General features: G+C 45.1%; 1 protein-coding gene across 2 annotated transcripts in view; it reads right to left on the bottom strand.

The window, feature by feature from the left end:
* Window positions 1–12,237, bottom strand: part of PAX2 (paired box 2) — an 86,776-nt gene that overhangs the window by 4,294 nt on the left and 70,245 nt on the right. For both annotated transcript variants that reach the window (XM_074154245.1, XM_074154244.1), the window contains exon 8: window positions 2,539–2,640. In XM_074154245.1, coding sequence (XP_074010346.1) covers window positions 2,539–2,640 — 102 coding nt within the window. The remainder of the gene's footprint in view (window positions 1–2,538; window positions 2,641–12,237) is intronic.

Below are 12,237 nucleotides of genomic sequence, written 5' to 3'. Positions count from 1 at the left end.
GAGCCTCTCTCATATTCACACACATCTGGACAATAAGGTTTGTTTGCGTGTCAGTATTTTTCTAAAAGGTGCTCCCTCAGTGGTCATCTTGCTGGCTTCTTGCTTCCAGTGGAGTTAAAGCACTGACCCCTGATCTTTCTTGGTCTGGGGGCACGTAACAAACCATCGGCCACATCAGATTTGTTTTCTCTGTTCAACCTGGACTCTTAACAGAGGTTGCAGGCAAGCACAGAGGATCGATCTCATGAGGCCTATATTCTGTGCAATCTGTGCTCTGGGAACCTTTACTAACAGTATTTCTTGGTATCTGTATTTAAATCTTGGCACGTTTAGTCTTCTAATACAGAAACCATGAAGCATGAAGTGAGCCTAGCAGGTGGCAGGTTCAGAACAAATAAGGGAGGTAGTTTTCACACAATATGTAGTTAAGCTACAGAACTTCTTGCCATAGGTTGCTGCAGATGTTAAAGGCTTATATTCCCCTCCACTGTTTAAGTTTGTGGAGGAGAAACCTATTGAGGGTGTTTAATATTAAATAGAAAGATACTAAGTCTGGCTTAGAAAGTCTCTGAGCCGCAACTTGTTGGAGGCTGGGAGATCTTTTGAAAAAGTACCGATATGTGTTTGTTCTACTCTTACACCCTTCCCCAGGCATTGACTGTTGGCCCCTGACAGAGAGCAGCAGCTGCAGAGATCTGCAGTGTGACCCATTAAAGCCAAGTCTTATGTTCCTTCCCAGGAAGCCTCTTTTTCTCCAGCTTGTTGGCTTCAATCACATTAGAAGACAGGAATGGAAGGGCTGCCAGGCTGGGGCTGACCAGTGGGGTATGACTGAAACAGCCAGAATTTGATGCTCTTTGGAAAGATGCAGTAACTACTGCAGGATGCCCAAGTCAGCCACTGGAAAAACTTCCTCTAATTGAACGTTGACATCAGATTTAATGTAAAGATATCCATGTGACTTGAATAACCTTTTTTCCTTTGAAGTATAACTCAACTTTTGTCTTTATCATCCCGCTCCTTTTCTTTTGGTGGGTATTTCTGTGGTTTTGGGGACACTGCTGTCTAATGGATAAGTAGCCCCCACATCAAGGAGCTGAAATAAGTGGATTAGTGATTAGTTGTCTTGAAATTTTTGTCCCAGTTTAGATGTCGGTATCATCCTTGTCATGAGGATGTTAAACAGCAGTCACTGAACAGTTAAGAAGTTGAGAACTGTTGGAAATTGAGAACAGCCTGGTTTTTAGAAGTACCTATTCAAAGAGCCAACTATTTTGGTGCTGTTAATCATTTCTATATGCCATGACCTTCTATAAGTTTTGACCTATAACTGACTTAAATGTTGACAACTGAGTCTACCTGCTGTTACTGACAGGGCTGGGTTTAACTGATTTGTATTGTCTTAGTGCTTCTCTGATTCTGGAGCAAAACCATCTCCCAGAAAAATTCAGTGTAGAAGGAGATGCCCTAAAATTTGCCAACTCTGCACCACCCCAAAAGTTCATCAAGTTGCTCAACCAAGGGAGTAGAGTGGGGGTGAGGAGAGGACCAATCCACTATCTTTTCCTGATCTGGAGGTCAATCACATCATCTTTACAACATAACCCCAGACTTTCTTCTGCTTCAGTGCCGGAGTCACCCCTCCAGTAGCAGAGGTTGCAAAATGGCCTGTGTGCCACTGGCTCGTTAGCCACCATGACTCACAACCCGGGGCGGTAACATGAACAGAAGTCAGTGGCAGATGAAGTTCTGAGCTACCATGGCTGAGAAACAAAAATCCTGCCTCTTCATTTATCTACTGGGGATAACTCTCATCAGAGGAGTGCGGAATAGAGCCTGGGGAAAAAAACTCCCCAGTTGCCCTCAGGTACACGGTCCTCTCTTCTCCCTGAAGACCAGGAGAATCTGTTTGCCAAGAGAAGGTATTTCTCCAAAGGCATTGGGTAGCAAAGAAACAGTTTGCCTTTGGATGTAGGATTAGGTAGATAGTTTCTTGGATTGGAGGCACTATCTAACAAACAGGACGTGGTTGTTGAAAGGGAATAGTTAGTTTCTCCTGAAATGGTGTTAATCATTGCTAAGTTCTCAGCTGGTTTAGGCTGTGGACAGTAGGTGTCCAAAACCTGCAGGTATTAAATTATCATTGGTGATTGTCAGTTTGATGCCCTGGCTTGAGATAGAAGGTAAGTTGTTACCCTAAGTTAGTGGATAGTTGAATACCCTGAGCCACGAGCAGTACATAATAATCTGCACGGGTCATTGGAAAATAATTACATTAGTTAATGAATACTAAGGTTAATTAATTACCAATTAATTGCCACAGGTTATAGATAGCTAGTTGCCCATAGCAGCAGTGAATCAGTTACTAGGGGAAAAGAGACACGTTACAGAAAGGGTTATTAGCTATGTTGGTTATAGGCACCTGAGGATTTTTTAATGAAAAAAATAGACCATAATAACAGCAAAGCCAAGTGTGGAAGCTCTTACAATGCTAGTAGACATGTTTGCACCATTACTGGAGTCTGGAGGCTGACTTACCAGGAACCATTCCTGCAAGAGTTGAGGTTGGGTAGCTGCCTTGTCCAGTCGGGGGAACATGGGGTGGGTAACCGGGCAAGGTGGTGCTTGCCATATCACGACCTGGAAAGGGAAAGAATCAGGACAGGTGATCAACAGGGATAAGATCTTTCAATATTGATTTGATACCACCTTTTGTCCCCCCGTCACACGGCTAGCAGCTTGACAGGCAAGTGCTCTGCTGCCTTCTCTCTAATTGCTGTTCATCCGCTGAAAATTTTGGGGGAAAATTGTGGCACTTTTGATCTCACACTGTAAGGCTGGATGTTAAAACTTAGCTTTGTGAGGCTCAAAAGGATTTGTTTTGTTTCATTGTAGATTTTGGATCTATTTTAACTAAATCAAAATGGCCCTGAGCTGCACAGAGAGCGGCAGCGTATTTGCTGCCAGAGTAGCTGAGGTCCTGTCTATACGCAGCGGACGCAGTTCCAAAGCTGTGGTGATGTTGCTTTAGGGCATGATCAATGTGCGAGGCATCGGAAAGCGATCCAAGAGTTTTCCGTGCCTGACTCTCTTCCCACCTCTGCCATTCACCTGCTGATGGTTTTAGGCGAGTCACTTCACCTCTCTGTGCTTCTTTTTATGCTGCAAACTCTTTGGTGCAAGGGCACACTTTTAGTACATTTGCACAGTGCTTAGCATGAGATCAATACTGGTTGGACTCCTTCCAGGTGCCGGCATAATACATATATATATATAAAATAATAGAATCGCGCGAATTAGTTTGAGTCCCACTTCATTTTTATCACAGGTGCAAGTTTTTGTTAGTAATATTTCAAGTTGTGATATCTTTTTCCCCACCAAAGAAGTAGAGAGGGGTGTGGACTGGGTGGATGATTGTAGTTTATTTTTCATTTCTTAGGAAGTGCAGCTGGAGGCTTCTTGGTTGATGCCAGAGGCATTTCCTCATTTGGACTGGTTAGCCTGAAAATGGGCCAGCCAGAAGGGCATTTGCTGTTAGTGCTTATTGCATTTAAATGAACTAAAATCATCTCAGAAGCTGCTGGGAGTTTCAAGCCAAAACCAAAAAAAAAAAAAAAAAGAAGGCTAAATAAATTAAGATAATCTTTCCCCCACAGCTGCTGGGAGATTTACAGCTCAACATCCAGTGCTGCCTACTGAGATCTCAGCCTTGTTCCAGGCATCCAAAGCCTTTCACATTCCCCAGGTGAACTGTAGTTCACCAAGAAACTTGTGCCGATTGTTGTTCTTTTGTTAAATTTTATCTTTCCTGTCTGTTCTAACTGGAGGGCTGGAGTCCGGTTCAGAAGTGACAGGTTAAGTATGGCCCATTAACAACACTGGAGTCACTGGAACTGTGCTGGGATATGCCAATGAAAGAAGAGTTGCTTTAGCTCCGCTAGTGGCAGAGTGATAACTGATGGAGCAGGACCTGGAACAGGCATGAACCTTGGCTGGGGAATCAGGAGCAAATAACAGTTACACAGCAAAGCAAAAACTAATCACCATGGAGCATTAACCTGAAGGGAGTGCGTTTCTCTGGGATGAGGTGGGCTAAACCAGTGCTGTTGCTTTCAGAGGTCTGGGCTACAGATTACGGAGGTGATTTGCTCAAGAAAAAAGAAGTGCAAGTTCATTTGTTTTCCCCTGAAGAGGTTCCTGATCAGTGGCTGATATTCCTGACTCACCTCCTCTTACTTAACGGCACAGAACAACTACCAGGCAACGGCTGAGCCATTTTCCAGCCACTCCCCAATATTGATAAAAAAAAATACATATATAAAGCCTCAGGGATTTATATTCTACACTCTACTACTCTTTTATCACCATCATTGCTTTAGTGATTTGTAGCTGTGTGTTAAGTGTGTTAATCTGTATGATTAACACCTGCTAGATGTAGTTCTTTCTTTTGTTCTCGCATTCTTTTAAGGCAAGAAAGTTTTATGCTTAAAATTCATGTTCTTTTGGTTTCCTTTATCGACTAGCCTGAGAAATAACAACAGGTGATGAGTGAGAAAACAGTGTCACTGAAAAGTTAGAGAGAACGCTATGTAGCAGCAAGCGAAATTAATTCATTTTGACACTTCCATTCAGGTGGGAACACAGGCACTCGCTCTGCTACTCCATCTATGCACATACGCCCCGGTGTTTTTATTCAGCCATGAGCGCACGGAGGCTGACGTTCAAAACTCAGTGTGGAAAATTCCTTGGCAAGTGATCATCTGTCAAAATCCCAATCTTGACGAAGGCGGCAACAAACACATGCAGTATCAGCAACGTGAATAAAGGGTCCCACAGAGAGACTCTTAAAATGTTGTTACATACAAGCAGGTCCCTTCCATTACCACCAGGTAGACAGGATTATTAAATTCTTGTACTCCAGGGCTATGGCAAAGCTATCACCTATCCTGCTCATAACACCCTTCCAACTCCAACCATTCTCCCTTCTCCAAGAGCCTTCTGAGTGAGGAACAGCACCTTCAGCACTGTGTCATTGAAGCTTTTGAACCTTCCCCGTGTCTCATTCTCCACAGGGGTCCTAAGGCAGATTCCTCTCCTGAAACACAGTGCCTTCTAGATGGTGCATCCCCAGAGAGCTATATGGTTGGAGAGAGTCTGGCAGGAGACCCCTTGACTTAGGAAGTGCCCAGAGCTCAGAGGCTCTTACTGGCTGCAGTAAGATCAGACCAAGACAGTGTTATGAAGACAAAAGTCTTCTTTATTGTTACCTGCTGCTTTCCTATGGGGAGGTTTAGAAATGCAAATCTCACCTGACAAGTCAAAGGGAGGATGTTAGGTCAAAAGAGAAAAATAATGTAGGAACATGAAGGAGGCAGAGGTTATCTTTCCTGAGCATTAAGAACTGTGGTCTGCACTAAGGCTTTGCCTGTTCTGAAAAAGCCCAAATTACATTCCTTGACGGTGGAGTAACAACAGCCTCAGTGGTCACCTAAAATGATACCCACTATTTCATCCAAGCCACCCCTGAGCTTCTGCAGCAATGTTGTTTCAGTCACCTTGCAGAGGAGTTTCCCCTAGTATCTACCTGAAACTTGTCCTTCCTCCCCATCCTCCCCTCCAGCCTGCTGCTCCTAACTGCTGCCATCTTCTGCAACCTAATTCTTCACTTCTGTCCTTCCCTTAAAGGCCACCTACCTCAGGTTTGTATTCCATTGCCTGTAAGACATGATAGTCTCTCACCCACCCTTCCTGGTCTTAACATTCAGATGTGATGCGCTGTTTCTTAACTACAGTCTGCTGTGTGAAGGCATCAGCTCACATTGATCCTCCCAGACCAGGTGACTCAAATATTGCTCACACCGTAGCTATGGCTATGGCCCAGAGAAGCTGTGGCTGCCCCATCCCTGGAGGGGTTCAAGGCCAGGCTGGATGGGGCTTTGAGCAACCTGGTCTGGTGGGAGGTGTCCCTGCCCATGGCAGGGGGCTTGGAACTTGATGATCTTTAAGGTCCCTTCCAACACAAACCATTCTATGATTCTATGATTCTGGGATTCTATTTATCTACATCCTATTTATCCCAACTGCCTGTGTATTTATCTAATTTAGTAATTAGTACAACCCATGCTGAACGACCCCATTAGTCCCGGAGCTGGGCTAGATTATTCAAGCTGCTATCACCTACCTTAGGCTAGTGATGGACTTTGGGACAACACTAGCACATCACACCCTTCCTGGGCCTACAGAGCTCAGGGACATTACAGCAATTGAGGCAACGCAGGATTTTGCTGTACGAGTGTTTCTACGCTAAGGCTCAGACCCATCCAACTGGGGCACCCAGTTCACTTCGAGGTAGTTCCAGCTTCTTTTCCCATTTTCTTCTTAAAAAAAGGAAGGACTGGCATGAAATCTTTTCGTGGCTCTCTGAGGAGCTGAGAACACGTGCTGCATACACAGATATGGATCATGGTTGCTCTGGTTCCCACTTGCACGCAAAGAGCTTGCAGCATTTACTGGTCCTCCCCGTCAGACGAAACTCAACCCCTTGCCTGCAGCATCCCCACTTGAGTTGGTGGCCAAGGCCGGTTACCTGCTATCAGAGGCTGGCTGCTGGACTGCCCAAAGTGGGCACCATGATGAAGGAAGGCACTGTAGCAAGGCGTGGACGCATCGTCTGAAAGGGCCATGTGGAAGGGCTGAAGATCAGCCTGCCCAGAGCCGACCGGCGTGGTGGGGGTGAAAGGGGTGAGAGAGGCTCCATGAGGCTCTTGCTTTATACTGAGGGGAGAGGAGAGGTTTTCTGTGGTAGGGTAAGGGATGGACACAGACAGACAAAGGGAACAGGGGGAGGAAGAGGAGGGTGGGGAAGGGAGGAGAGGAAGAACAAAATGGGTAAATGAAAATGGAGTGGTTAAAATCTACAGGGAAATTAATTTAAAAAACAAAAATAAAAATAAAAAAAAAAAAAGGTTAGGAGTAGATCAGAGGAGCCAGTGCTGAGACAACAGCAGTAAATGCACCCGGGGGCTGGGCTCTGACTGCAGGGATGCCTCTGCAGGGGCAGCGGGAGAGGAGGAGGATGGAGTGCAGTGGCAGATGGGGGGAACGGGATGCAGGAAAAGGAGAGGTGAGGGAAGGAACATGCAGGAGAGGAAGGACAGGAAGAAGCGTGGGGTTGGGAAGGAGAAGAATGCTCTGAAGCTTCTGTGCTCCCTTTCCTGCTGCTTTCTCTCGCTGGCTGCGGGCGCGTGAGGATGCTACACTTACACAGTTTGGCCCAGGGAATTATACCACTTTGTCTCTACAAATCCAAGGTAGCCTTCCCCAGGAGAGATGCTCGGTGTAATGGCCAAAGCTTCTCAAGCCAAACTCTGTAAAAGCTTTGACAAAAAAGGTGTAGCTGAAGTTTGAGGTGGTTAAAATAAAAATGGGACTATATAATTAATAGGTGGCTGAATAGATCAATCAATTGATCTAGTTCACAGTGGCACACTTCGGAGCTTTAACCATAAAAGCAGTGAGTACTGGCTCTGGTTGTTCCCAGAGTATAGTGTTGCCAGACAGATACCTTGACAGAGAGATATAATGGAGGAGAGGAAATGTGGGGGACTTATAAAAGGTCATATTTTCATTGTTGTTTGCATTGGACCTCCATTTCTGCATTGGATCTCCTAACTTGGCTGTCATGTAAGAGGTTTAGGAATTGGAGAACTTTGTGACCTAAAGCATGGGTACTCCAGAACACCCACTGTGGTTGGGTCAGCAGTAATAGAGTCCTGTATTTGAACACCTGAAAGAGAAGTATGGATGATGTGATCAGATCCGATCCAAATCATCTCGCAAACCATCCACCCTCAGGTAAACAAATTAAAGCCAGTAAATGAAAGCCGTCTCTCTGCCGTGATGGCAAGTGTTGCCAATGGCCTATGAAATAAGTTAGTTCTGGTGGTTTTGATTTATACAGAGAAATATAAATGTGACATAGAATTAGGTCATAAATCTGACTTCATTAATGTAGAACTGGCTTAATTAACTCCAGGCACCTTATTGTGAGGCTGCAACGCTCACCTAGACGATAAAGGGCTGGGCAGTTTCTATCTGCGAATGCTGTTTATCCTGAGGCATTTGTTTCCTAAAGGTTTGCTACCTGGCAAAAATGATAGTTTGCCATCTGTGTTCTCCTCCAAGTACCTCTAACCTGGATGGCCAGCAAAGGTCTCTGATCACTGAGACTCCTTTGCGGCAAAGACATATGTTCACGATTCAGTTGATTGGGAAGGATCAGGCCTGGCCAAAAGGTGTACAGTTCCTCTTTATTTAGTTTATTTATGTCAAGTCTCTGGTACGCTAAGTGAGGATTGTCATTTATTCTCCCTTTTTCCTATAGGAAGCCCTATTTGGCAGTGACCTTTTGTGGAGGATATGGGGAATAGAAGCTGGAGTACCTGGTTCTTGTTGCACAGTTAACTAAAGCCACCAGAGTAGGCAGCACATCAGTGCCCAGCTTCTACTTTTTACAACTATATGCTATCCTACAGTCCCACCAGTGTGGTGGGATTCACGTGCCGGTGCCAGTCTCAGTAGATGGAGAATCCCCAAAGCTATTTTTTCTCCTTCATCCTCTGTCATCAGATGGTAAGGACTGCACAGATTTACCTTCAGGCCAGACAGGCAGAGCCACCTCCAGCAGTTTGGGAGTGCTGAAGCCTTTATCCAAATAATGTTGACAGTAGATAATTTGGATGAATAGACCTATCTGCAGGCAGAGGGCCAGAAGTTCCCCTGGCTTTCAGGGGCTGCGGGTGAAGTGATGTTTTTTCAAGGAAGCCATTGGATAGTCATACTTAAATAAGCTTGGGACACTTTGGTGCTGGAAATTTTCTGGGCTCCTTTTTCAGCGCTCTGTACTGTGCAAGAGAGAGAGGTGTGGGGAGCTGCTGGGGAAGGAAGGGCAGAGAAGGAGATGGACACAAGAAGCGTGGGTGGGCAGAAGCAAGAGGTGCTATGGGCAGAGGTTAATCCTGTTTGCACAGCCCCCAGGCACATTGGGTTTCCTAGTCCCTCCCCTGCTTTATTTCTCTTTTAAAGCATGGAATTTTCAGCTATAATCCTTCCTAAACCGCAGCATTTTTCAGGCACTCTGTGTAAGTGAAACCATAATCTCTGGTAAAACAGACCGCTTAAGCTGCTGTAGCATTAGGCCAATCTGATCCAGCCCCTGGATTTCCGCTCTGCCCAGCCACCACGGAGGGGATTTCAGCCTGAAAGACCCTCTAAAGCCCTTGCGATGGGAACAACGCTGCTAGGCCTTGCCTTGCAAAGCTGAGAAGGGTTAAGGGACCAGGAGCTATTTGTCCCGGTGTTGTGAGGCTGTTAAAGCCCCTGTCAGGCTCAGAGCGGAGATGAGCCCAGCCCCTCTCTTGAACACATCAAGGCTTATGAAGAAAAATTCCAGAGGCAGCACCACTTTCTCAGTGCAGGGGGATAAAGAAGTCAATAGTAACACGGCAAAGAGACTGGGACACAATAACGCTAAACACTCTTCTCTCTAAGAGTGGTGGAGAGGAGGCGAGGATAAGGTCAGACAGCGAATGATTGCACAACCAAAACTCGGACTTTCATGTGTCTATTTATCTCTCTGTCCATCTTTCCCTCTGCAGCTGCACAGACATAACCTATATCCCATGTATCTTTACTGCTGGATGGCATTTACCAATTTTTACTCCTGTGTTGTCCAACTCTCTCCTGACTAAAAGCACCTGAATTCTGTCTCCGATATAACTCCTGCCACCGCTATGCTGGAATAATTGCCCCGGCAGTGAATTATAGCTCCAAAGTGTGTCAGTGTAGACGAGATCAATTGATTGATCTATTTATCCACCTGTGAATGGCACAGTTCCATTTTTCATTTTAACCACCTCAAACGTCAGCTGCACCTTTTTTCGTTTTCACTTCGGATTTTCTCCATTCTCTAATTCTTGCGTATTTTTGATGGAGAACTTGCCCCTTCCTATCCCGAGTCCTGCACGTGCCAGCAAGCTGTGGAGCGGTGCCCTACTGTCTTGTCTGTGTCTTGGGGGGTGTCCCTCAGTAAGGGACATCAGGGAACCCCAAGGTATCTGTCAGTGTCTTATTCCTAAGGCTGGAATATTGACCTGTGATCAAATGGAGGGCAAGAACTAGTTTGCAACCCCCACAAAGCAGCAGAAATCTATGCCTGTCCCAGGCTCCTTTCTTCTTCTAAATGGCAAACGATATCCTTGTTTATAAGCATCAAAGAAATACCACCCAATGTCACAGTGGGGGACATTTGAAAGGGTCAGCAGGGTGGGGATATAGCTAGAAACGTAACAGAGAACTACGTATTTTCTGCATCTCCTGCTCCTCTCTTTCTGACCGTACTTGCTGAGTTATGGCTGTTTTTCTTCCTTTCTAACCCTCTCCTCCGTTATTCTGGCGGAGAGCTAGAACTGGTGATCTCCGACCTAAATTCCCCCTGCGAATGAAGGGATTTTGGCCAGACAGGGTGAGAGGAAGATTCACAGCTTTGGGTTCCTACAGAGACTCGTCTCAGCTTTTATCGTGCTCTCTGTTGCTGGAGGGAAGGGAAGCAGGGGGGGGTTGCAGGACTAGATAAGCTGCTTGTTTTTCATTGCTGGCTTCCTGGAGGATATGCTACCTGCATCCAGTGCTCCTTTGCTTTTCAGTAAACAAAGAATATCAAGATGGCACATCCCTGCGTAAGGGATGGCTTGTGCACGCTCACTTAACCACACTGCTCACCATCTTGGCAATGTTTAGCGTTCTTCATCTTTTCCTGGTGTCTCTATCAAATATTTATATGACCCCAGTGCCTCACTTTTTAGAACAGGTATCTTTACAGCACCCCTTGGGGATCACTGTTCTATCTGTGAGGAGCTGAGCTCAAAGAAGATGAGCCCAAGTTCGTGTAGGAACCCTGTGCCAAAGCGGAATCTTGTCTCAGGGGTTTTGAATCCTATGCTTGTACCCACCATTGAAACGGCTTTTCCCGTATCTATGTTCTCCATTCCTTAGAAAGGTTTCATTGTGGCAAAGGGAATGGGACTGGGTCCTCAGCGTTCATAAACTGGTGAGTTTACACTATAGCCAGTGGGGTCACATTGCTTTATCCCACGTGAGAATCCTGCCTCAGTAATTCCAGAAGTCATGCAAAAGACCAATGTGGACTGACACAGCATATCTTTCACTTTTGATTTCTGTCATGTCAAGAAGAACCTCTTTTTCTTTCATTTCTTAGTTTTCTAGCTTTTCTTTTCCAAGAGAATTATGCAAGTTGCGCTGAAGATAAAGATCATCCTATTTTTCTTTCCCGGTCTGTGATCATAACAGACCTTTGCCAGGACAACTGAAAAGTGTGCCAAGACTAAATCTGCTTCTTGTTGTACCTTTCTTGTCTTCTCTTTCTATTCCTGCTGACTGTTTTTTTTCTTAGCCCAATACTTTACTTGCGGGTTGTTGAGATACATGTCTAAAGAAACAACCTTGGATTGCTTTCCCCTGAGAATCAAAACTGTTGAGACATCACTGATGTCAAGTTTTGAAATCTATTTGACCCATTTTTTACAAATCTAGATTTTGTGTCTGATCTAATTAACTGCTGCTCTCAAAGTAAACTGACCTGCTAGCTCTTCATGTTACTTTGGGGAGAAGTTTTATAGTCTTCATACAGAATAAAACATAGAGCTTCCAGTAGACCTGCAATCTGGACGTACTCTTTGGAGCTGGCTGAGTACTGTCAGCGTTAATCACTTGAGAACCCCACTGAACTTCATGTGGCTCTAAGTACATTTGTTTGTAGATGGAGCTGATGAAGGAAGATGTGCTTTAAAGTCTTGCGGGGAGGAAAAAGTTCAGTGGAGTTCATATTCTTGTGCCCTTTCTGGAGTTCCAGCCCATCAGGTTGGGCAGTTACTTGGTGGGTTGGGACTTGAATGTTCTCTCTTAAACAAGATGCTTTTGAAATATATACTAGGAAATGTAATTAGAGCATTTTAGTTTTTCACACAGTCCTCATTTCAAGTATCTCCAAGGTTTCATCACAATGATATTCTACCGATCATAAGATAGATCTCCCTGGATAGCCCACAGCAATCTAAACCTGCAAAGAAGGGCCAAAGATTTCCATACGCTCTCCATTTCTCTGATTGACTACAGTGGGCGATTTCAATTAAATGGTTAAATCCTGCACAGCCGATGGAG

This window comes from Numenius arquata, chromosome 10, assembly GCF_964106895.1.
Source record: "Numenius arquata chromosome 10, bNumArq3.hap1.1, whole genome shotgun sequence".
In the NCBI taxonomy this organism is placed as follows: domain Eukaryota; kingdom Metazoa; phylum Chordata; class Aves; order Charadriiformes; family Scolopacidae; genus Numenius; species Numenius arquata.
The sequence above is the reverse complement of the archived record's forward strand: the minus strand, read 5'-3'. Positions and strand labels throughout refer to the sequence as shown.